This window comes from Syngnathus leptorhynchus, chromosome 2, assembly GCF_054491065.1.
Source record: "Syngnathus leptorhynchus isolate UIUO chromosome 2, UIUO_Slep, whole genome shotgun sequence".
Lineage (NCBI taxonomy): Eukaryota > Metazoa > Chordata > Actinopteri > Syngnathiformes > Syngnathidae > Syngnathus > Syngnathus leptorhynchus.
In genome coordinates this window covers 20,148,397-20,173,783 of record NC_141196.1, presented here as the reverse complement: position 1 = coordinate 20,173,783, position 25,387 = coordinate 20,148,397, and the positions used below count along the sequence as shown (strand labels likewise).

General features: G+C 40.5%; 1 protein-coding gene across 1 annotated transcript in view; it reads left to right on the top strand.

The window, feature by feature from the left end:
* The window catches only part of LOC147061195 (uncharacterized), a 47,193-nt gene that overhangs the window by 12,876 nt on the left and 8,930 nt on the right, over positions 1–25,387 (top strand). The window contains exons 6-12 of the mRNA XM_085905047.1: positions 12,543–12,722; positions 13,231–13,320; positions 18,590–18,790; positions 19,951–20,130; positions 20,780–21,012; positions 21,747–21,876; positions 23,065–23,196. Coding sequence (XP_085761173.1) covers positions 12,543–12,722; positions 13,231–13,320; positions 18,590–18,790; positions 19,951–20,130; positions 20,780–21,012; positions 21,747–21,876; positions 23,065–23,196 — 1,146 coding nt within the window. The remainder of the gene's footprint in view (positions 1–12,542; positions 12,723–13,230; positions 13,321–18,589; positions 18,791–19,950; positions 20,131–20,779; positions 21,013–21,746; positions 21,877–23,064; positions 23,197–25,387) is intronic.

Sequence of the window (25,387 nt, the reverse complement as noted above, 5' to 3'; positions counted from 1 at the left end):
GCGGGTTCAGCTCCAGGCGGTTTTGGCTGCATCGGTGGACAAGCCGCTTCACCTCCTGTCTGTACGCAGTCTCGTCACCGTCCCAGATCAGTCCAATGAGAGTGGTGTCGTCCGCATACTTCAGGAGCTTCACAGAAGAGTCGCCTGAGGACCAATCGTTAGTGTAGAGAGAGAAGAGCCGTGGAGAGAGGACGCACCCCTGGGGGGCGCCAGTATTGGTGGTCCAGGTGTCGGATGTGATGGTCCCCAGCCTCACACACTGTCTCCTGTTGGTCAGGAACCTGGTGATCGATCCACTGACAGGTGGAGGCAGGCACCGTGAGCTGGATGAGCTTCTGGTGGAGGATGTTTATTATTTACAGTTCACACACTAAAGATTGCTTAAGCGAGGTCTAAACCTTTGTGTAACAGACAAGGTGCTTGGGCCTATCAGAAGTGGTGAGTTATTGCTCTCATTAGTAAACTGCTCCAGGGATGTTTGTTTCGAAGGGCTTGTGCATTAGCGTTCCAAAAACAACTGAAGCGGACTTATGCACATGGTATTAGACAAACATACAAGGCAAATGTTCTCTGTGGAGTTCAAGCTTACATCCAGTAGTTTGAAGTTTGGCAGGTATTAGCATCATTCACCCTTCAATGAATTGTGCACATGCAATGGTGGTGACCCATTTCTAAAATAATTAGACAAGTAGAATTGGCTGTAAGGTGTTCTAGTTGTAGTTTTGTCCTGTAGGCCCATGTGAAAGATGGGGTGGATTTTCCTGGCAGCTGACACTTCCTGTGTACATGATTTTGTTATAGTTTCTGTCTCTAACCTTTCAGGCTCCAATGCGGCATCAGAGAAAGAGCTAGTACATCGCACACACGTCCAGTATTATGCAACCACTTCACTCTGAGTTTTTCTTCTTCACCCTGCCTCTCCCCTTCAAGTGTTGAGTTAAAAGCTAGAGCTCAATCACTGACGTCTCTACTTTCTTCATCTTCTCACATCAATTTGTTTTTAACTTACCAATTTTTATTTTTCACCTGCTCCCCTCACTTGCATTGTCCTAATGTGGTCTTCCTTCCAGGCATGTGAGCGTACAGTACCTTCTGCTTCTATTTTCTTGTGGGACTGTGAGTATGGAAGCATATTTTGATTTAGTTTGCTTGTCATTATTCTTGGAACCTCTTGTTACCAACGTCCATCAAACAATTTGGGTTACGTTCAAAATGTTTGTTGAAAAATGACCTCATTATGTCCTGCCTTTGGTATAGTGGTCTGAGCATGGATGTGAAGGCTTCTTCTCGCGCTGGGTAACCATTGGTGGTGGAACAATACATCTATTGAATCCATGTGTCTGCCTCGCGGCCCAATGCGAAATGGATTTGTTCACATTGATGCTGGCCACACATCGACACAGCATCCTTTTTATAAACTATTAAATGAATTAGGTTGGCAATCTTGGATCGCAATCTACTGCAATCACACGAGGTAAAAACACGTTCACGCGCAAAATCCGTAGGTGTCCCTACACAATTTATGACTACCATTAGTAATATCAAGTGATAAGTTAGGTAATATTGTATATATAAAATAATATTGTCAGTGTATTATTTCAATAGACTTCATTTCATCCTAATTCCACCTATAATTTATGATTTTATATAAGAAACTTTGTGTACGTTTCTCATCATATCATATTTTATCTTATACGAACATTGAGCAATCATGTAAAGATATTTGGTATTAGTGTAGTTGCTGTGGTTAGTGATCCAAGATGGCGGACTTGTGCATGTGTGACTCAGATTCTGCAGAGGTCACAGATTGCGTCTTGACAGACGAGACAATGCAAAGGATCCGCATGAGCAAGCGCACTTTTGATGTTGCAAGAAAGGAGATCGTCTTGACAAGACAGTTGCCGTGTATAGTCTTTGCAAATGCCCAGTGAAATACAACGGCAACACGACAATTGGTAGACGCATCTCGACAGTTGTATGGCCCATGTCGTCTCGCTTGCGGAAGCATGCATGTTTTGAGTGACAGTAGTGCGGCATTACGGGGCGTACATGTACATGCTTGTTTTCATTTCAAGACGCAAAGAACATGCATCTATGTGTTTTGATTTCAATTTTCAGAAACAAGTGCTTGCATTCAACAATTGATAGCTGCGTGTTGAAGCAAAAGAACGGTACACACATTCAGCAGTATACTCGAGGTGTGGTGAATGACAGATCACACAGTGGGACATGTCACATTATCCATCGAAATACTTATTCTTTGAACCAAACAGCAATGACTAGTACATATACAGTAAACATTGCAGGAATACTTGGATTTGGAACACATTTGACCCACCAAAATCAGAACAGGGAAAAGGGATTTTTTTTTTTAACTGCATCGGCACAACAGTTTTTGCTACTAGACATGTAGACCAACTGATATGTTTGAAATGTTAGCCTTTGGCAAAATTGTTTGCTGATACATATAATTAGATAAATCGCACTGGAGTACAAGTAGCGCCAGCCATAAAATGCATAACAAAGAACAAAAAGACATATCAGTAGCACTGGGACGGCTTGGTGGTGCACTGCTTAGCACGTCCACCTCAAAGTTCGAAGGATGCGGGTTCGATTCCATCTTTGGCCCTCTTTGCGTGGAGTTTGCATGTTCTCCCTGTGCCTGCGTTGGTTTCTTGCCACAGCCAAAAAACATGCATGGTAGGCTTATTGAGCCTGTAGGTGTGAGTGCGGATGGTTGTTCATCTCTGTGTGGCCTGCAATTGGCTGCCAACCAGTTCAGGGTGTCCCCCGCCTACTGCCCGATGATTGCTGGGATAGGCTCCAGCACGCCCGCGACCCCCGTGGGGACAAGCGGTATAGAAAATGGATGGATGGATGGATGGATGGATGGATGGATGGATGGATGGATGGATGGACGGACGGACGGACGGACGGACGGACGGGTGGATGGATGTGTTAATAATTTCACACATAAGTCGCTTCTGAGTATAAGTTGCAGCCCCGGCCAAACTATGAAAAAAACTGCGACTTATGGTCCAGAACACAAGGTAGTATAGATTTACAGAAATGCCAATGATACTATATCAAAGTATTGAAATATCGTGTCAAAATTTTCTCACCCGTATTGTTAAAGTTGTAGTGCCAAAATGTATAGTTTTCGAAAAGCAGTATATCGCTCGAATTGTTAGGCCTCATATCCAGACGTACAGTATCGGTCAAAAAATGTATTGTTACACCCCAAGTAATCATGATTGGCAACACACATTGCTGTAATGTGAAAACTCATAAGCAGCTGCATATGTAGGCAAAAACTATATTGGCCCAATCCCAGATGCCAGAAGCAGGTGCATTATTAGAAATAAATGTGGACGTACAGTAGTTCCCGTGTCGACACGTTGAACTATTGCCCATCCAGCAAACAAAGTAGAATGCCTCCTAAAAATGAGGAAACTGTTAAAGGTAGTGGAAATGCTTGTCATGGATGAGTGGAAACATCTGCCTTGTGCTTTTTCTGCATTGTGTAACCAGGCTCTGTGCATCACACACAGCAAGGTAGGCACCAGTATTGTAACTTTTGTCTTTTAGCTTCAGCGGATTAATCGCGTTTCCGTTCATTACAATGGGAAATATAAGATCTAAAAAAACAAACAGAACCAATTTGTGTGCAGGTCTGGTGTATATACACAGACAAACTAAAACAGCTTGATATGATGTCTCCGATATACTAAGTGTGTGAGAAGACTATAACAAAAAAAAAAGACTTCAGATGTAATAAACAAGGAGGGATCTAACTACACTGCTCTGAAGTAGACATTTGTTAAAATTCTAACAGACATTGCATGCAAAAAAGGAGCCAGGATTCCAATGTTTAGGGCCCCAGGTGGCTGCCAGTGCTCTGATGAGTTGTGACACTAGTAAACACGCTCATAACTGGCACAATGCAAGTGCAGCAGCGCAGAGCTCCCCTGCAACAAATCATAGATGAAACAGGTCAAGCATTTTTACTCCTTTTCCATCATAAATACCCTTTCTAGAGTTTTGTACAAACCACCATTCATATTAAGCATGCTTTGGACTTTTTTGATTACCCTTGTGAAATTGTTCAGATTGTCTAAATTGGAAATGCTGATTAGATTATATGTATCATGATAAATAGACTGTCCATAGAAAGGAAAAGCCACCATTGGAAACAAAAAAACATCTTTTTATATAGACCCTTTCTTGACCTTTTTTTTCCGACAACAAAAATGCTGCACAGATGCATACCTTATTATACCTTGCTTTCAGTGAGTAATTTCTGAACAATGATCAAAGATCTGGGTTCAAGAAAATGCACATTTTTAGGCATTCTGAGACTAACCGGCCCTGGGAGAAAGCAGGAAATCGGTGTGGTTGCTGTGGGGCTAGGAGGGAAACAAAAGAACAGGAGCAGACTGGAGTGGAAATGGGTGTGGTGGCTATTGCCTCAATAAGCAAATGCCCTCCGGCCACAGACAGATTTGATCACACAAAAATTCTTATTCACAGGGAAACATTCTAAAAATGTTTGTGGTGTCACACAAACTGACTCAAGAAAAAAATAATAATCTAGGGTTAGAATTAAGGATAATCTCTTCACCCATTTTGAGCCACTTCCTAAAATATTAAAAAAGACAACCTAAGATAAATAATGTTTCCCCCCCCTCTTTTATTTGGCCTCTCAATTTTATTGGGGTAGCTGTAAACCAATGTTTAACCTGCACAGCTATCCACATATTATGTACTGAAGTTTATGACTCTTCAAATAAAAAATGGAGCAAGAAAATATACAACCAGCTGACATTGCTGTCTTGACAGAGGACTGCGCTTTACGGCTGCTCTTGTCAAAATGGCAGTGGCATCCATTTTGACCGGCCACTTAAGTTCCCCAGTATGGTTTGCTTCCTAATAGAGGGCTCGAGACCTCACTCCATGAGATGAAAGTTGTTAAGTGCATCTGTCCTTACACTGCTCCCACTGTTGGTAATGTATGGCGATGATGGATAATACCAACATCATTTATGAGGACTGTATACCGTAGATTTATGTGTGTTTCTCTGAGAAATAGAATGTGAGACGGTGCTTCTCAGCAGCAATATAAGTACACCAGTGAATCTGTTGACAAACACTGAAGTGCAGAAGTGTCCATGTGACATTCAGTGTAAGGTTTCATGTCATCCGATTTGCCTCTTTGTTTTTCGGTTACCAGATCACGTTGACACTGTTTTTGTCCAGTGTTGACCTTTGTGGACTGGAGTTACGCCTTAATGGATGAATGTGGCCTTTTCGTGACTTGTGTGATCAGATATTACTTGGGAAGGGGTTCGAGGTCATTATTAACAAGAGTAGATAGGGAAAAAAAATTGCCTAACCCTTAATTGCAGACACTAATGCATAATATGATTCTTAAGTGAAAGAATTTCTTTACATGATGAGTCAATGGGTTCCAACTGCGATGCGATGTTTAAGGTTCTCAGTTAAACAGTGACGGCTGCTGAAATCAATGAGGGCAATGAATGTGCAACATAGTAGACATCATGTACAGACATGTCTCTTTTGCTGCAAGAACTGTTTTCAGGAAACTCGTTTTCACAGACATCGGGAGCCACAAAATAGCTCAACTTTGGGCAAGTTGTCCTATCCAATCAACTCAAATTGTGTATGTTAAAACATTATATATCAATCTATCCAGTTTTAAATCCGATAAAAATGTGCCTAAACAAGATGAGGGCTAAGTCGATCAAAGAGAAGAACTAGGGTCGGGTTTCAATGCTTGTTCATGTAAAATAAGTTCAGATGTAATACTGTGAGGAATTGTACTGTTTTAACAAACCAACTCTTCTGTATATGCATGAGTGAATTAGCATTGGTGTCTGTGCAGATTTAGACTTTCAGATGTGACCTTTGTTGTCTAAATGTCAGGGAGATTGGAGAGTGAGCCCACAGTGGAAGGGCACGCTTATGTAATATGCTCCCTCTGCCTTTCACACACATGCACACACATACATATGCAAGCACAGAGCGGGATCTTGTTTGAGAAGGGTTGTCATATCTTAGCGTTGATGCTCTGTACAGCTGAACTGGACCAAAGATGTAGCTGTGACTAATTTTAACTCATACCTGTGACTAATTTTAACTCGTTTGTTAATTTTTTTTCTTGACTTATTTGACTCATAAATGGCGATGCCTGCACTGCAAAAGAGTTTTAGTTTACTACACATACACTGTATGAACATTAAATTAAGTTTGAAGTATGTAACTTTATGGTAGTGGCTAGCGCAAATGAGCATTGACAGTGTACTGCTGGAAAAGCAACTTTGCCCATTATAATGTACCGGTGCACCAAAAACGTTAACGTTATTATTATTATTGTTATTCTTGTTGTTATTATTATTAGTAGTAGTAGTACTAGTAGTACATTTATTATTATAACATTATTTGTATATATTTAACTATTTTTAACAGGTCATTTCATTGTCGATATTAAGACATTTTTCAGCCATATCACACATTAAGCACATTATTTTAAAAAGGCATTTATTTAAAAATATATATTATTAAGAAAACAAATGACCTTTTTTCAGGTTACTATTTTTCAAAAGTTTAATTAAAAAATAAGTACATATTGGTCGATATCAGTATATAATACTTATATGGTGATATACTTTTCAGTCATATCTCCCAGCTTCAAATAACATAATTAACTGATGTATATAGCGTTTAATTTGGGAAATTTGTTATATTCCAGTACAGAATTTGCAAGAGAATATTTATCCATTTGATATGTTAGTCAACAATACAGCTTCTGCTGATTACCGTATTGGCCCGAATATAAGACGGTGTTTTTTGCATTGAAATAAGACTGAAAAAGTGTGGGTCGTCTTGAATTCAGGGTCTAGACATTATACCCATTCACAACCCTAGATGGCGCCAGATATCTTTAAAGCGAATGCTGACCTTAACTCCCCAGGCCAAAGCAAACCCAAGCCACGAAGAAGAAAAATAAAATATAGCAGTAAGCAAGAAAAGAGAAGAAAATAAGAGACGAGATAACAGAAAATGGAGAAACATAGTGACAATCTGGAGAAAAGTGGGTCGAAGATCGGCCAGGTAAACCGGCAGCTAAGGAAATTGTTATGATGCAAACTTCAAGATGATGGTGATAAATGAGGCAGAGTTTTCCAACAATTTCAAAGCGGCTGTGAAATATGGTGTCACAGAGTGTAATGTACGGAGATGAAGAGTTCAAAAAGATCACCCAAAAATGCTCACAATCAGAGAAAAGTTTTCCAGGGTCCTCAGAGCGGCCGCTTTCAGGAGCTCGACAGGGTGTGCGCGTACGAGGACAGAAGTAATTCTGACAGATCTCAGCTACTCTCAAGTTTAAACCAGTTTGCATTATTTTATTGCAATGTTTTTCCTTGTTCAGATTTGTTCGTTAGACTTCATTTTGTTGGTTAATGCAGTTATTGCAATTTCGTTGTTTTATCACAGTAGATTGGTTTATTTACATTTCAAAAACCAGAAGCCATTCATTTACAAATGTGATTGCACTTTAGTTTCCATATTTAAATGTTCAGATATTAAGATGTGAGGGACAGTTTTTGCATGATTTGAATGAGGCAAAAAAACATGCTTTTACTCTCGAATATATTGTTATAATCCTTTGTTTCAGATGCACTGTAATTATTTTCCGTAGAAAAATTAAAATTGATGTTCAAAAAGTATTTTTTTCAAACTTGAGTCTTGAAAAAGAGGGGGTCGTCTTATAATCAGGGTCGTCTTATATTCAGACCAATACGGTATTTCACTTGATTCTGATAATTTGGGTATTTCTATTATTCACACGAAACAAGTGTGACAGGGCAATCAGCAAGTGTTATCATTTGAATGTCGCACAAAAACGATTTCACATAGAAATACGAGTTTGAATTAGTGTCTTTGTCCCCCGCACGCGAAAATTCACTGTATACGAGATGCTGATATGTCAATATACAAGGTGCTCAACACTTGTCCTTTGTCGTGAAATCCTCCCGTAAGGTGCGACCGATAAATGATAAATGACTTGGCACGTACGATGGTATTTGTTCGAAGGGATGATGGTTGTGATTTCAGCCTTGGTGGTCAATGAAGTCAGCGAGGGGCTGGCCGTGCCCCTCCCCGCCTGGTGTGATGTCTAATGCCGGTAGTCTCGCAGTGGAGGGTGATGAGAATTAGTTCAGGACCGCCTCTCCAACGCCGAGCCCCTCTCCTGCCTGGTCCCCCCGCTCACCGGAAGGCAGCTCCGCAGCTGCTCACAGCCTGCACACCGCCTCTCCCCCGCCTGCTTTAATCTGCAGCCCGGAGAATTGCGTTTGTCGGGAAGAGCAAAACACCGTCAGGTGTTGACCAGCAGGGAGAAATCGGGGTGCAGACTGATGACGATGATGATGGTGAGGATGATGCATCCCTTCCTGTGCCATTATGAGTTACAAGACGCAGCGTGAGGAGGCGTATTGGCATCTTTTTTTCCACGTTTTGCCCAACTGTAAAGGTGGATTACATGCTTGCCTGGGGTCTTCGCAGCTGAATACCGCCCGACTGAGAACGCCTCTCGCGGCCCGCAGTGCTGCGCCATGGCCTTGGATGTCCAGACTTGCGCGGTGTTTACGGTGATCGCGGTGCTGGTGCTTGTGAACGTGCTGTTGATGTTCATCCTCGGTACTCGTTAAATGGATCTGCGCTCGGGGCCCGGTTCGCAGTCCACCTCGCTGTCACACAGGAGAGGAGAGACAGGCGGTGCGCGGTGGTTGAGAGTGGGGACACCCGGCGCTCCATCACGGCTACGCATTGAAATGAATGACGTTGGTACAACATTATGTATTTGTGTTATCCCCCCCCCCCCCCCCCCCCCCCCCATCCTTCGTTGTGTATTGTCTCCTATCAACGTTCGTTTGTGACAGATTATGTTGTTTGGTCATGGTGCGGACACACTAGACCTTGTGATGCTGTAACCCTTTTCTGTGGTCACTCGAGTTATCCACGCATATTAACATGTCCCTTTCGTCGAGCTCCTTTTCTCTCTCCTCCATGTTGTATCCCATGGCTTATGAGCGCGAGAGTTATTTAATTCTCTCAGTATTTTATGAGGCCGGGTGATGTTTTTTTTTTTTTTTTTTTTAACCTCGGCTTGCTGCTGCTGCTGCGTGACTTTTATTGCTTATTATTCCCAGCATGGAAGCAAAAGATGTAATCTCCCGACTGAAGACAACGTGTTATTCCTGGCAAATAGGCCTGCAAGTGAGATGTGTGCTGCAGACGCCGCAAGATCATGCTACCTTAACAGTAATCAGTTGTGGACAAGGCAAGGCCTAATAAAGGACAGGCTCACATTAAGGTTTCCCCCATTTTAGATGCAGTTAACCTCAGCTCCCATTTCCAGTACATGGACTAGTTACACTTGAACAATGCACATGTTTCTGAGGCTCACAGCTCTTTTTTTTTTTTTTTTTTTTTTTTTTTTTTATCTGCCAAGTGAAAAGGCATGTTGGAGGGAAAAAATCCCCATTTCATTGCATGCAGAAGCGTAAGCCAATAAAAGATGGGGGGCAGGTGTCATAAATGTTTGATGATACGTTATAAATAGATATGCTAAAAGCCCATCTCAGAGTTGTTCATGACATTCCTATTATTAGTGATGGTGGACAGGCTAGTTCGCTTTGTCTTCTTTTTTAGATTTAAAGTGCTCTCTCACCCTGTAGGCTAAGTAATGTGTTTGTTTCATGAAGGTGGGAAGGTTTCACTGCATGTGCAGACAAATACTTGGCAGCCATTCGTTATACAAGGGAAGGTAACTTTCACTTGTCATGGCATGTGAGCCGATGTTCTCTTCACTGAAGCTTGAGCTTACTTCCACGTAGGGGCCGCACTTGAGAGCAGAGCAGAGCAGAGCATCATGATGTCGAATACTGTCGTGGCAATGGCACAATCTTAAAGTAAGCAGCACAGCACATAGCAAGTAGCTGCCGTGGTTTGTTTTTGTGCATGCATTATAACTTCTTCGTATTTGATTCAATCAGTGCAGGGCAGGTGTCTTCTTATTAAATGTTAAATGATGTGCAAAGAATTTGTGTGCTTGTGCGTGTGAGTGACAAGATGTACTGCTATTTCTCCCTGATTTTAGGAAGAGCTATTTCTGATTGGCTCCCAGACTCGGGGTATATGTGTATTACATAACAAGGTTGGCAGACGCAGGGAGGACGGACCACGAGACTCACTCTGTGCGTCAGTAAGAGAAACCTCTTTCTGGAATATAGCACCCTGTTAAACGACAGCTCAAGCTCCTCTCGTGCACAACCATCATTTTGTGCTCTATTGAAAGGGATCGCCAATCATGATCGTATGAGCCGGATTTCCCCATGCAAGCGCTCTCCTTACAGTTACATGCTACGAACATGGTAAGGCTTATCGAAACATACAGTTTGTATTTGCTTAGAAATGCTGTGGGTGCTTCAGTGCAGCTATGCTACAACTACAAAGAGAGGAAGAATGCAGTGGGGCTGCCAGTGCAGCGAATGCTGATGCTTTGTGGTGCAAAGATAGAAAGACTCAAGCTATTGTCATTTTTGTATTTCTTGCTCTCTGTTAAATTGATGTCGCTTGAACATGCAACGCTTAGAGAGAGACATTCCTCTGCATGCGTTTGCTTTGACCTAAATACAGATCTTCCAAGTTGAGTAGGGTCCTGATTTATGATGGTGCAACTTGACGTACTGTGTAGGTCATTACAGCTGTCAGATCCACAGGTCAGGAGTATTTGCGTATAAGAGCTTTCTCATGTTATTTGATCTATCTTCGCCAAGGCAGGGGCAATTGTTGAGATTGATTAGGTAACATTTTTAATTTATTCAGACATGTAGGGGAAAGAATGAAGCCGTTTGGAGAGTGCTGTTAAGGTGATGAGATGAGGGAAAGGAATGAATAGAATAGGGAGGCACAGCATAAGAGTGACTGGATTGCTCTCTCTTCCCATTGGGCAGAAGAATATGGTCCAACCTGATCAGTTTTAATAGGGGAGCATCAAGGCTGACCTCCGTTGTGCATGCGCTGGCCCAGTCAGGTCCATCATGCCACGATCTATTTCTGCAATACTGTACAATCATTTCTGTCTGATATAAATCCAATTTCTCTTCCTGAATGAACAGATTTTTTAATCTTTTTGAGCAGCCTCCATCCGTGCTGTTTCCATGGCAGCGTGACACATGTTTTTGCAGTAATCCTCCTCTCTTCCTGAAGTGAAGAGCTTTGAGATATAGGCTGGAGCTATTGTTGCAGCAGCTCACAGCCCTATGTGATTGTCGATGTAATCAAGCTACTCAGTGACATCTTTGAACACAAATGGATGTAAGGAAGAATTTAGCAGATGCACCAGACCCGTTGCCTTAGTTAACCAACTATGTGTAAACTTCTCTTATTAGACGTTTCCTTAGAAATCCAACATGACGCAGTGGTTAGTTAGGTGTCGAAAAAGGACGTTTAAACTTGTCTTTATGACTTTCTTTGTTGTGTGAGTTCCAAGAACAAACTGATGTCATCATACAAAGTTCATTTAGTTAGTCACTGTTCAGTTTACGATGTGAAAAGTTTGAACAAAAGTCAAATTTAGGGCTGCCGCCAACAAAACCTTTTTATTGATCAATGCAGTAATGCTAAATACAATGCAAGCACATTCAAGATGGATTTAAAAAAATCAAAACAGGATATTTCACAGTTGAGGCTTTCAATTTGGAGTTCATGCTGTTTAACCCTTTGTAAACCTATTACCTAGAGCTAAAGCAGATCTTGACTGGCTTGGGTAGAACTGGCTGCACTGCCCACAATTAGATACATGCAGGGTTACGTTTGGACTGGCCGATTCTGGTGAAAAGACGGAACAGGAAGAGGACACAGATGCATTAATGTGGACCTGGTTTTCGGCTCTAGGTGGCAAAGCAGTGTGATGGCTAACATTTCGGTACACTAAATGGGTGATGTCAGATCTGGGTCTCACTTAATAGCGCCGCCGCTGTCTCTTGTACTATAATGAGAACACTTAGCTAGCTGCTTGCATCCCTGAAAGATCAGCTCACAGGCCATGATCCCTCCCTACTGAGTGTTGCATGTCCAAACTTTGTGTTGTTTCTCCTGTCGTAGTTTTGCCCTTTTTCTGTTGGTGCTCATTGTTGTATTGTGCTGTGCTTTGTGTTAGCAACTGTGTTATGCTTTTTGCAGTCAGTGAGCTTTGAGGGTTTGAATTTGCCTTCATTAGTAATGAGTGGTTTCAACACAAAAGAAAAGTATTTCAATCACTGTGACATCAATTCGATATTTTTCTTTCCATTTGAAACACAATTCATAGGGCATTAATCTTTTTATTCAGAAGCGTAAAAAAGATGTTAGATACTATATATGATAACCTAAACCATTTAATTTCTACATCGATGGAGTCTATTTTTAAGGAGCTATAGATTTAAATACATTTTCTATTCTCACCTATTCTTTAGTTGATAAGTGGAGGGTCAATCGTCAACGCTGAGGCGGTATGGGACCATGTGACCATGGCGGACCGGGAGTTGGCATTTAAGGCCGGTGACGTCATAAAGGTGCTGGATGCCTCCAACAAGGACTGGTGGTGGGGCCAGATTGATGAGGAGGAGGGATGGTTCCCGGCCAGCTTTGTGCGGGTGAGTCTGCCGCAGCTGGCCCACAACTACAGACACAACATACATCCGCTCACACAACTGGAGGCACATGAACATATGCAAACAAACCAACTGTTGGTATGCTGCTGGCTCTTCACACATACTGTATACACAATGATGAACAATCATTTATTTGAACAATAAATACTGCCTTACTAAAAATACATGCCGAGGGTGTCCCTTTCATGTGCTATCACGTTTCTTTTTTTTTCTCTCCAATGAAATCACCATATTGTCATTTTACAATGAGATAACTACCAGCATATGAACAACACTAACTGTGTGAACTGTTGTCTGATGAAGATGCTGCGTCTTATTTATTTGATGTCCTACTGAAGGAAGAGCATCCTTTTGTGCTCACAGCAAAAATGTCCCCTTCCGACATCCGTCATTACCATTCCCACCTGTCCACCCTTCCATCGTCGCTCCCAAGAGGGCAGGACTGTCAACCAAAAAGTATCTTTCTGTTGTGTCATTCTTTCTCTCCAAGGTGGAACCCCACCCTCCTCAGCCCCAAACAAAACAGGTTTTCTATATCAACCCCATAGCAACTCCACGGTTCCAAAACACCACGTCAAAGGTGCGTTTTTTTCCCCAGCCTCATCCACCCATCTAAGCCTGTCCAACCCACCACGCAACGCACCCTCAACATTTCCAAACATTAAACTCATCCAGTCACCCTTGACAGGTGTCATAGATACTAGGTAGTAGTGATGAGTCAAAAGTAAAGATTCAATTTTTCCCCCCCCCCTCAATATCTGTACCCAAAATATTTAGGCTATTAGGCAGTATAAGTGACTAATCATCTTAACTTTAAATTTACATCAATACTGATGTCCATTGCTATTTTTTCAAAATCTTTTTCCAGGACAGTTCATTTACTGTTGACTCTGACTATTTTGCAGTTGTACTGTAAGGCTGCGCTACTGGTTTTTGTCCTTGCAGTTTCGTGCTCTCCCACCCGTCACTCTGCTTGTCTGTGGCGCTGCATTTCTCATCTCGTGTTTGGCATTCTCCCCGTCAGTTCTTCAATGTACTCTTGGCAGTGTGTGTCATCAGGTGTTGGCTGCTGGGCATTATGAAATCACGCTCGCTGTGACGGCAGGATCGAATATTATGTGTGTGAACCTGTGCGTATGAATGTTTAAGAGCAATTGTGCATGTTAGGATGTTTCCAAAGATCAGCAGTGGGTATAGAAAGTGAACACGTCACTGATTATATTAAGAACCAGACATGATGACATCCCAAAATTTATTGCAATTGTACATTGACAAAGGTTTGCTCAGACAGTTGTTTACAAATCGGTGAACCTTGTCCCATCCTTGCTCTTGAACAACTGAGCATTTTGGGCATGCTCCTTTGATACCCAATCATGACAATCAACTGTTTTCCATTGACCTATTCACCAGTTCGGTGTTTACACTAAAGAAACACCAGATGTTTACACAAAAAACACCTATTTTTTGTGTGTAATTTTCAAAATGAGCCAATGTTTGCCAAAAAACTCATTTTTTTGTGTGTATTCAGGTTATAAGTGGGAAAGGGTTTAAAAATCAATGTAGCCCGTATGTCTTGCTCTGTTTTACACAACCTTCCACCTTCATTGTAATTGCCGTGCACCGTACACTGAAAGGGAAATGAAAAACTTTTTTCCAATCAATTATATGTGGTCAGTTCACTTTCATATGTTTATGGAAGTGCACAACTGTGTTTGCCAATTCTGGATGGAATAATGAACAGCCATTTGCAACAATTCTAATGTTCTATGTTCATATTTAGTGTAATGTAACATTTAGCCTGGAACAGAAAATTCCAGAAGATGCAAGTTACTATAGCTTCTTAATTATTATTTTTTTTTTAAATCCCAAACACAAATTATTACCAGTTTGGATAGACCAAGCTGACAGAAAAATTGAGGGTGGCATCAATTCAAGCATTTGGCAGCAAATGCATTATATATGGAGGTAGATTGGGGTCATAAATTTTGTACTGGAAAAAAACAAAACTCGTACTTGAAAAAAATGAAACTCAAAACTGAAAATAAACGTGTTGAGCTTGTACGCTCAGCTAGTACCACATCCCCAATGCCAGATCGCGTCAAAAGTGTGAAACTCGAAAAAAAGATTTGAACCTGAAAGAAAAAAGATCTGAATCTGAAAATAACTGTTGAACCTGAAAAAGATATGTGAATCTGCAAATATAAAACATGTAACTAAAAAAAAAGACCTAAAAATTTGAAAAATAAATGGAGGTGAAAAGTGAAAACAAATAGTTTATTCAAAAAATGTACCAAAATGAAGCAAAACTATTTTCAACTCAAACAACCTTTTCATATATAATATATATAATATAAGTATTTATATTTTGAATATATATTTTTTTTTCATTTTCAAAGTTTCGAGCTCAACATATTTATTTTCAGTGTCAAGTTTTATTTTTTTCAAGTACGAGTTTTGTTTTTTCAAATACAAAATTTGGGTCCCAATCTCCCTCCATAATTATCCCACGAAAAGGAGAAATTATGATGAGGACTAACTCTTTGCAACATGGCTAATAATGGAACATAACTTCTCTGTGTAAACTCACAGTTGAGACAAGACTCATCTACTGTTCCACTGTTTAATTTTAGCTAGTAGTGTGGACTGTGCTGACAACATTGTTGCTGATACTATGACACTACTTTCTCATACTAGTGATTTGCTCAGATTTTATTAAGGTGTGCTCTTTCCCTTTTTTTTTTTTTTTTTAATCCTAAAGTGTGGAACGAATCATATATGAATTAAAAGGATTGCTTATGTCCTTTGTTATACTTACAACACATTGAACAATTATGTTTAGCCATTTTTAATCAAATTTCCCCTGTGAGTCAAGCCATAATAAAATGTCATATATTTTAATGTTGCATCTTAAGCCTTAGCAAAACTCAACTTGCAGTTCTTGTTGTAAAGCTCCAATAATGCCGTCCCTGTAAGGAAGTTTATCTGTTGGTTCCAAAAAGTCTATTACGAAAAAAGCCATTGTTTTCCACGACAGACACTGGTTGATTATCTAAAATAAAGCAATGAAATCGCTCCACCAGGCGCGATCCTGGGACCGAATCCGATTCTGTCCGATGCTCACCAAAGAGCAGGATCAGGTGCCAATACCGATACAGAATCCGATTCTGTCCGATACTCACCAAAGAGCCAGATCAGGTGCCGATACAGATACAGAATCCGATTCTGTCCGATACTTACCAAAGAGCCAGATCAGGTGCTGATACCGATACAGAATATCGTATCGGGACATTCCCAATATGTATGTCTCTTGTTCTTTTCTTCATCCGCTTTGAGGATGTTATCTTCTTTTTGTGTGCCCTGATTGATAAGTTTGCTTCATATAGTCTTATTTTGATGTGCCATTGACGCAGACATTTGTCAGTGACTGCCCACTTACTAGTGTTCCTCAAAAAAGCAGCTGTAAAATTGGGGGATTTGTGGGAGTAATGGCTGATCCGGAGGCACGTTGGAGGTAGGGTTAAAAAATCGTGAAAGGTTGCAAGTATGCGGAGGGCTAGGTCTCTGTTAATTATGGCTGCTGTCGTATATGTGGCTTGTTTATTACCATGGTGACAAGTACAGTATATGCCCGTGACCATAATTATGGTGCTTGCAAGTTTTGCTCAGTGTAGGGCACTAGGCACTGTGACATATGGCCAGTGCAGTACCATAAATGGCTACATTTTGAGTAATGCGGGTGAAAAATGCAAAAAATGTTCAGCAAGGACTTCAGAGTGAAATGACTCGTGTGCCCAAACAGTACATTGTTTTGGTGTAATCAAATAAAGAAAGTATTTGATTCCTCGTGAACTTCATTTTAGTTTAAATGTGCCTTTACACAATGAGCATTTGCAATTGCGACCCGGCATGTTAAATAAAACAAAAAATCAAAACAACAACAAAACCCTAGCACTGGTTCAAATAACTTTTTTACTGTTTGTATACTTTGTATTGTTTGCGAAGCATCAACTTAAATATTCTCAAGCATTTTTTCAAACATCTGAGCATACAAAGTACAAAGTATGATTTGAAATTAATCTTAATTTTAATCATTTCAATTTGTATATTTTTTAATTCAAGAAAATAGTGTGATTTTAAAAAACATAAACCGTTGATTGTATTAAAAAGGAAAACAACTGATTGTAAGATATTTAGGTAAATATTTTGTTTTCTCTTATGTGTTTTCGTATTACAACAATATAATTTATTTGAATAATTGATTATTCAATAGGATTTTCAATAGGACACTCAAATACTAAAATATTTGATAAGCGACAACCCTACATTCCGTAATAGTGTAATATTTGCTTCAGGTGTCTCCGATTAACAAAATTAGCAAATTTCTCCATGAATAAAGTCATTAATTATTAAAATTGCTCCACAAAGGTGAAAAAAAAGTTATTGCTAGGTTTGTGCATATCAGGGGTAGAAAATTCAACAGCATTACATGTAACCTGAAGCACATTGAAGATTGTAAAAACGAAGTGGAACCACCTTGATGTTACCAAAAGTTGATTAAAAGACTAGCGTCAAGAGACCCGCGGCATCATAAATAATTTCTGCTGTAGTCCTGGCTGTACAGCAATGAAATACAGTCACAGCCACAGCATTATTGGTTTCTTTTCTGTCCCTCATTCTCTCTCCTCCCTCTCTCTCGAATACAGGTTCATTTTGTCCAAAAGCCTTCAAATTCCGCTCAAAAGCAAATTCTGTTCAGCAGAGAATTAACCCAGGTATACATCCAAATTAACAGAACGTTCACCAAAAGACAATGAGTTGGCTCAGACAGAACCCAGACCTAAATCCAACTGAAAACACGTGGGATGTCTGCACAAGCAATGCCCTTGCAATTTGACAAATTTGGAATGGCTCTGCAAGCAATGGTGGCCCAGTATTCAAGAACTACTGTACAAACATAACCTTCCCTGCAAGCTGAATTCTCAATTATTGAATTCACAAAATCCATCATGTCCCGAGCCCACTGATTTCTTCTGAGCAAGGTCACCGAATGACTGGACCAATCACAAAGCAACGGTGTGTTTGGGGGCGGGATATGTGTGGCTGCAATGAAGGCAAAAAGCCACGAGTCTGGGAAAACAAGCAAAACAACCAAACGTGCATGGATGCTGCAATTAATTCTGTTCTCGCAGAGTTATTCACTGTTTCCTTTTGGAAGAAGAGCAGTGAGAGGCACTTTGTGCATTTGGTCTGGAAATGTCTAATGTCCCGATTAGGATTTCCGCTGCCGTGATTTGTCAAAAGAAAGGTTTGGTAGGCTGTACAAGGAGATCACAATGTCCCAGATTGATAATGTAAAGAACTACGTCGAGTGATTCATGTAATCATCTAGCTTTTGCCAGGTAAATACTAAGCCTTTTATCTCATAAACAGAATGTTGTAATTTAAGCAAATGTCCTTCAACAAACTACAGTGTCAGGTTTAGTGTGGTTCGTTTTAGTATACACCGTATATTTTTTTTGATTGAATTGAGATCACATGTACAATGACTACAATTGATTTACAAGTGGTGTGGTCACTTCTTGTCTATATCCACTGTGTATGTGTGTAGAAGTGAAATGGGTGGGGTCACACATAAGGTCAGATGACCTCTGGGAAAAAATCTTTGAAAATACTATATGACTTGTGCTATGTCTGATGTACGTAGGTGCTTGTATGTGCGCATTTTGTTTTGGATTAAGGGTCTGCAGTTGGATTTGTTTGTTAAAACCTTTTCATCAAATGTAGTTTGCACACAGCTTCCCAGTCATCACGTGCCCCTTGTTTGTGCGTGTGAATGTGTTTGTCCTTAGTTGTGGGTGAATCAAGAGGATGGAGGAGGGGAACCAGCCGAAGGCACGAGCGAGGTTCAAAATGGTCATCTGGACCCAGCCAACGATTGTTTGTGTCTGGGCTCACCTCTCCAGAACCGTGACCAAATGAGAGCTAACGTCATCAACGAGATCATGAGCACGGAGAGACACTACATCAAACACCTCAAGGACATTTGTGAGGTACAAAATGCATTAGAAACTAGCAGATAGATACAGACTAGTTAGATATCATTACCTGTTAGTCAGCACATATAGGTTGAAAAGGAACAAATTATGGAACATTTACATTTTAATGTTGAGGTGCCAAAGTCGCCCATCGATCATGGTAACTGCATGGTAAACCTTCTTATTATGTCCGAGAATGAACACCACTTTTGATATTATGTTTGCTGTATGGTGATGTGCGAGATTTTTAAAAATAATGTCCGCAGTGACGGACATTGCTGAGAGGCACGCCCCGTGCTATCAGGGCTCATTGCCGCTGTCCTGACTCTTTGTCCACAACAGTGCGTTTTTCCTGTGTGCGCGGTTGTGGCATGCCTTTGCTTTCACCATGCTGGCCGGCTCACGCTAGACCTTGGGGACGCGCGTCGCCAATCCGGAACTGCGTGTGCTACTCGGCGCTATCGCCACCACCTGTCCCGTGTTACCCGCTGATTAGCCCATATGTATAGACGTCGTCCGTCGCCGGTCAGACGTTGCTGTTTTGTCTGGTTTGACACACGCAGGCCTGCCACCTAATTTCCGTTTGCCTAATCCGCTGTGTAGCGGTACGCCTGGCCGGTTGTCTGCCTTGAAACACGTACACCTTCCATCTGATTCCCGTTGGCCTGATCCGTTGTGTAACGAGATGCCCGCACGATGCAAGCCTGCTGACCAGCTCGTCAGTCACCTCGTGCACCCCCTCTACTGGCGTTTTAGCCTCCGTTTTCCCCTTTTCCTGTTTTCGCATTCCCTAAATTAACAGTCCGTGTTGCACTTGGTTGTCTTGCCTCGTTCGTGACAGGCTGGCCGCCGCGCTTCCCGCACTTGTTCGCAGTGACGCACATTGCTCAGAGGCACGCCCCGCGCTATCAACGTGTATTTAAATGCTGTTCTTACTTATAAACCCGCAAAATCTCGCATTTGCGAAATGTGAAGCGCAAATTGGTGAAGGAACCCTAACCCTATATATATATATATATATATATATATATATATATATATATATATATATATATATATATTTACTTAGAATCATGATTTTGAATCAGTGGTCATTTCAGTTTTGTTCAATTGATGGCTCCCAACCACATCATCTTTTGGAAGCATGATTGAACTTAATGAACTTTCTTCTGCAGGGTTACCTCCGCCAGTGCAGGAAACGGGTGGACATGTTTAATGATGACCAACTGAAGGTCATCTTCGGCAACATTGAGGACATCTACCGTTTCCAGATGGGATTTGTTAGAGACCTGGAGAAACAATATAACACAGAGGATCCCCACCTGTCTGAAATTGGACCATGCTTTTTAGAGCATGTGAGTTCATAGTGCAAGATTCAAAAATATATGTGTTATTAAAATACAAATGAGTACAATTTAGCATGCACCAGCAAAATCAAAAACAAGGTCACCTCCCAAGCTCATAAACATTTGGACATACTTATATCCACTGCTGTGCTTGTCCCATTATTCCTTATCCTTAAGAACTGCTCTTTAAAGATTTGTGGTTTTGGATTGTTTAAGACTTTATTTGAACATTGAGAGCAAAAGAAATTACAAATGTTGGAGTGTTTTGTGTTCAATGCCATTCATGAATATGAGAACTTTGGGCACGAGTCTTGTGCAAATCGCAGTTTAACTTTTCTTTTGCTGGTAGAATTGGGCGTAATGGGGCGTGTGGGCCTTTATTATACAATTTACAACTTATACTATGTTTTTACACAATTCAAAATTCAAGAAGGCTGGAAATTATAGAAGGATATGACACTTTCAACAACAATATGGTTTGGCTCAAGAATCAAGAACACGATCAAGAAACCACTTTCTGCCCTTCAATTTCGCCATCCGACTGACTAAACAAAGAAACAAAAAAACAAACAAATAAACAATTCTTAATATTTTGTGTGAATGAAAAACTATTTTGTTTTTAATTTGTTATTCCTGCTTTTCTCCTTCTTAATTACAGCAAGATGGTTTCTGGATATATTCAGAATACTGCAATAACCACTTGGATGCTTGCATGGAGCTGAGCAAGTTGATGAGGGATGGCAGGTACCAGCACTTTTTTGAGGCCTGTCGACTCCTCCAGCAAATGATTGACATTGCCATAGACGGCTTCTTGCTCACCCCTGTTCAGAAGATCTGCAAATATCCCCTCCAGTTGGCTGAACTTCTCAAATACACGGCACAAGAGCACAGGTATGACACAATATACATACACTTAACAGTATTGTACTCAGTACTTCAAAATTAATCTCTTGTGAATTAATCTTATTTTGGGTTGCAAATTCAAGTTTTGAATTTTATCTACACTAATTGTCATCTCAGTATGTGTGTAAAATGGCCACTTTATAGCTTTCCTGTAAAGTATTGGAAGAAGCTTGAAGAGGCACAAATCGTTACTGTACATATAAATTCAGACGTGCAAACTTGGATATGCAAGCCCGCAGAAACATAGCGTAATAGATTTAGCTTAAGTCAGCCAGCTTCAGGTCATTCACAAACAAGGCGCTCTCAGCCAGTTGCCAGCTCTGCCAGCGAGACCTGCCAATTCAGTCTTTGACGGCAGAGAATCTGCCAAGTATAGGCCATCTCTCTGTCAAACACATACGCACTATATTTGGATGTATAGCAACCAGAGGCAAAGAGAAAAATCCTTATCAGATAGCATTGATGCTCTCGTTTTTAAAGTTGCTAGACCAAGTGGCTAATTAGAATCCAATAGTGACTTGCTATTGGACCTTGTTCTAGCCGACCCAGCACTATTACTTCAGTATACATTCCTCGTCTAATAAGGTAGACTGTGTCTTTCATTACTGCAACATCACCACATTTTATTTTTGCTTAAAGAGCGGCCTGTTTTCAAAGACTTTAACATGACCATTAAATTCCCCAAGAGTCATTCATTATGTGTCCACTGTCTGTGTCTGTAGCGACTATCGATATGTGGCAGCAGCTTTGGCGGTAATGCGAAACGTCACCCAGCAGATCAATGAGAGGAAGAGGAGACTGGAAAACATTGACAAAATTGCCCAGTGGCAAGCGTCTGTTTTAGACTGGGAGGTATGTACGTGTGCGTGTGCGTGTGTGCGTAGGCGTGTGTCCATGTCTTCAATGTACAAATGGCTTCTCACTGCATCTGTAAAAGCTACAGCTTTTGTGTACATGAAGCCTTAACACAACAATCGGTGTACCTTGAGAGACAAAATGTGCTCCTACTGTAGACCCCCGCTTCATACCCCTATGCTGGATTTATGTATGAAATCTGTTTTGTCTATCTTCTTCTAGGTTAGTCAGTCAGTCAGTCAGTCAGTTAGTTAGTTAGTTAGTTAGTTAGTTAGTTAGAGAATAACCACATGTACGCGTAGATTTTCCAGACATTTTGTGAAAAAGATTTGTTTTGCATGTGACTTTGAAATTAATCACTTTTTTCGTCCTTCATTTTTGTTAGTTATTATATAATTGAATCTTTTTGCAAGTTTTCTCACCAGTCTGTATTCTAACTGTTGGCAGATCAACATTTTCCAAAATGTTTATTATAGATCAGATACCAGACTAAAAACAAACGAACAGGAAGACACCCAAAGGAGAGTTTGCAATACTCATAAACTGAAAGGCCTATTTGTGTTTTGTCTTGATTTTAGTGGCTTCTTTATTCGGATGAGTTAACATCAAAATTCAGTTCAGATAATAGTTTCATAGAATAATAATTTGCTCAATGACTTCAAACACTTTTTGGAGTTGACGCCATAACCACATGGAACATCTGCAATTTGTGTCAGATTTTGGGGCAGGTTCTTTCTTTACTCGAACGAATAGGTGCATCTTACTTTTGAGCGAGTGCTTTCATTAGTGGGCTAAGACACAAAGCAAAAATTTGAGTATCGTACAAAATTGATGTAAAATAATATAATATGTATAAATATAAATGAACATGAATAGGAGCAAAAAATAGACAAATAGTGAGTTTAAGTTTGAGTTTCTAAGTTTGTTTGAATAAATACATTGGATTTACCTTCCAGGGGGGTTACACTTTATCTACACATCTATCTTAAAGGGTCTTTAAAGCCTCTCCTCGGAAGTACAATATATTGTTCAGCTCTACTCGTGTGAAAGGACATTGTTATGCATCCCGAATTAAAAAGATAAAGCCAAAATAATTCTATTATTTAACGATTCGTTCAAAGAGTGAACCTTTGATTGATTGATTTTGTATCTGGGTTTTTTGTGTTTTCGGGGGGGCTGGTCTAGGGGGATGATATCTTGGACAGAAGCTCCGAGCTCATCTACACTGGGGAGCTGTCATGGATCTATCAGCCATATGGGCGCAGCCAGCAGCGAGTCTTCTTCCTCTTTGATCACCAGCTGGTTCTCTGTAAGAAGGTAAAATGTCTTTTTCTTTGTTCATTTTCTTCCTTTCATTTTGATTTCTGTTTGCATGAAAACAAAGCTGATAAGGGAGAACACAAAACAGTTGTGCATCCCATGCCGACCACAGAGGTGCTTGAAGCCAGTGCAACTTCTTGCTTAGGCTGGAAATATACTGTATTACCCAATAGAAGACGTACGAGCCCTCCGTTAAGTTCAAATACTCAGCACATTTCTCAAAATGTAGCTGCGGTAGTTTTGGCTTCGATGCACCGAGGCTGTGCTCCCCTGTCAGATGAATATTCATGCTTGGCTACACTCAACTATACATGCACACAGAGACACGGGCACGAATGCAGTGAGACACTTGGATACATTGTATTAATCATTTAGTGACCTCTACCACAAATCAATTACAGTATTTGTGCAGTGCCCCTTGAAAAAAAGCTTCAAGGATATGCTGAATTACAGTTTAGTCTATTTTCTTTTTTTTTTTTCCCGCTCGATACTTCCTCCTCTAGCATTCTAAATCCAGTGACAGGCCTCGGGGGTGTGAGCGCTCCATCTTTTCCTCTCCCATTGTTCTTATCAGGATTGTACATAGATGCAGGTTTATCTCTGCATACTCATTAGATGTTCTGCTTCTCATTTCACCCCAGCTGACCTCATCATGTGACTGGATGTTGTTTGGCCCTAGGCTATTGTGCTGTAGCGATTACTTACACGGGAGAAGTAAATCAAGTTATATTGGCTAAGGTTATTTGTGCTGGATGTACTGTTGGCATTGTCAGATTTTGGCTTCTGCCTTTTCTAAGAGGGTGAATGTGTGTGTTATATAATGCCCTGCTATATAGCGTAATCATTGATGAAAAAAGACAATCTGCAAATGTATGAAAACCGTTGTGTAGTCAAAATACAATTTAACTTTTTCTTTTTTTACATACTGTCGCAGTCTAATCTTTCAAGCCTTGTTTTCGGGTGAGATGAGTCCGATCTGGTGGCTGAATTCACTTTTAAGCTAAAATGATTACAATTATTTTACCATGAAATGTAAATGGGTTGCTTTGAAGATATGGTGGTACAAAAAAGATGGAGGGAACAAAGAAGTCTGACGTAATGCTTTGGGTGCAAAGCTGTAAATAAAGTCAATAAAAAAGAAATGCAAGACTGATTGCCGAGAATACTAACCGGTACACACAGACCAGACCCGACTGCCCCGTACAGCCCCAGACCCCCCCCATCTATTGTGGAATTCTTTGTGCTGAACAAAGGCTTTCATATGCACTGATCAGTAGAACTACCAAGCTAAATGCTAATAAGAGACCGATTATTTGTCGGGCCAATTACCGGGGCCGATATTTGACATTTTGATGATTATCATCATTGGGCTTTTTCATTAAACCTATAGCCGATAAGTGATCAATTTACAACTGGGTCAGGGAGTAATAATTTCATCTATGGCAATTTTACTTTTTTCAGGTGCCATTTATTTTAAAAGTCAGACATTTCCTCCCTCAGTCACTACTCCTTATTTTGTACAAAACTCTATTTGAACCTCATTTTAACTACATATTGCATATGGGGCAACACCTTTTCTAGTCACCTTAAAAAAACTTCAATCTCGACAAAAGAAAGTCATTAGGGCTCTGTCTTGATCTGAGTTTAATTCTCCATCCCTCCCTCTCTTCCGCCATTTTGAGTTACTAAGACTACCTGAGCTGAATGAATTTCATAATGCATGTGTCATGTTTCAAGTTGTGTACAAGAGAAACCACATACTATGCAGTCTCATACCCATCACTAGACCCCAGCAGTCCCATCAGATGCGAGTTAAAACACACAGCCTTAAAGGTCATGCCCTCAATCTCCAATTTTAAAAAAACATCTTTTTAGCTATCTTTTATAAACCTGTTATTAAATCCACATTTCCATAGTTAGCTGGGTTAAGAGCGTGTATGTGTGTATAATGAGTGTCTGTCCGTCCGTCCGTATGTCTGGGCCCCGTTATATAAGCTTATACTTAGCTTCACTCGGGGACCCTTTTTCTCATGCTATTAAAATGTCATGTTATATGTCTATGAAAGAAAGATTTACGATGGTGTGAAGAAACAAAGATTAATTAATTCATTCGTACATTCATTCATGTGCTTTGGAAATAAGTCATAACTTGCTTACTTCACCAATTTTTACAAAGCTTACTGTTTTA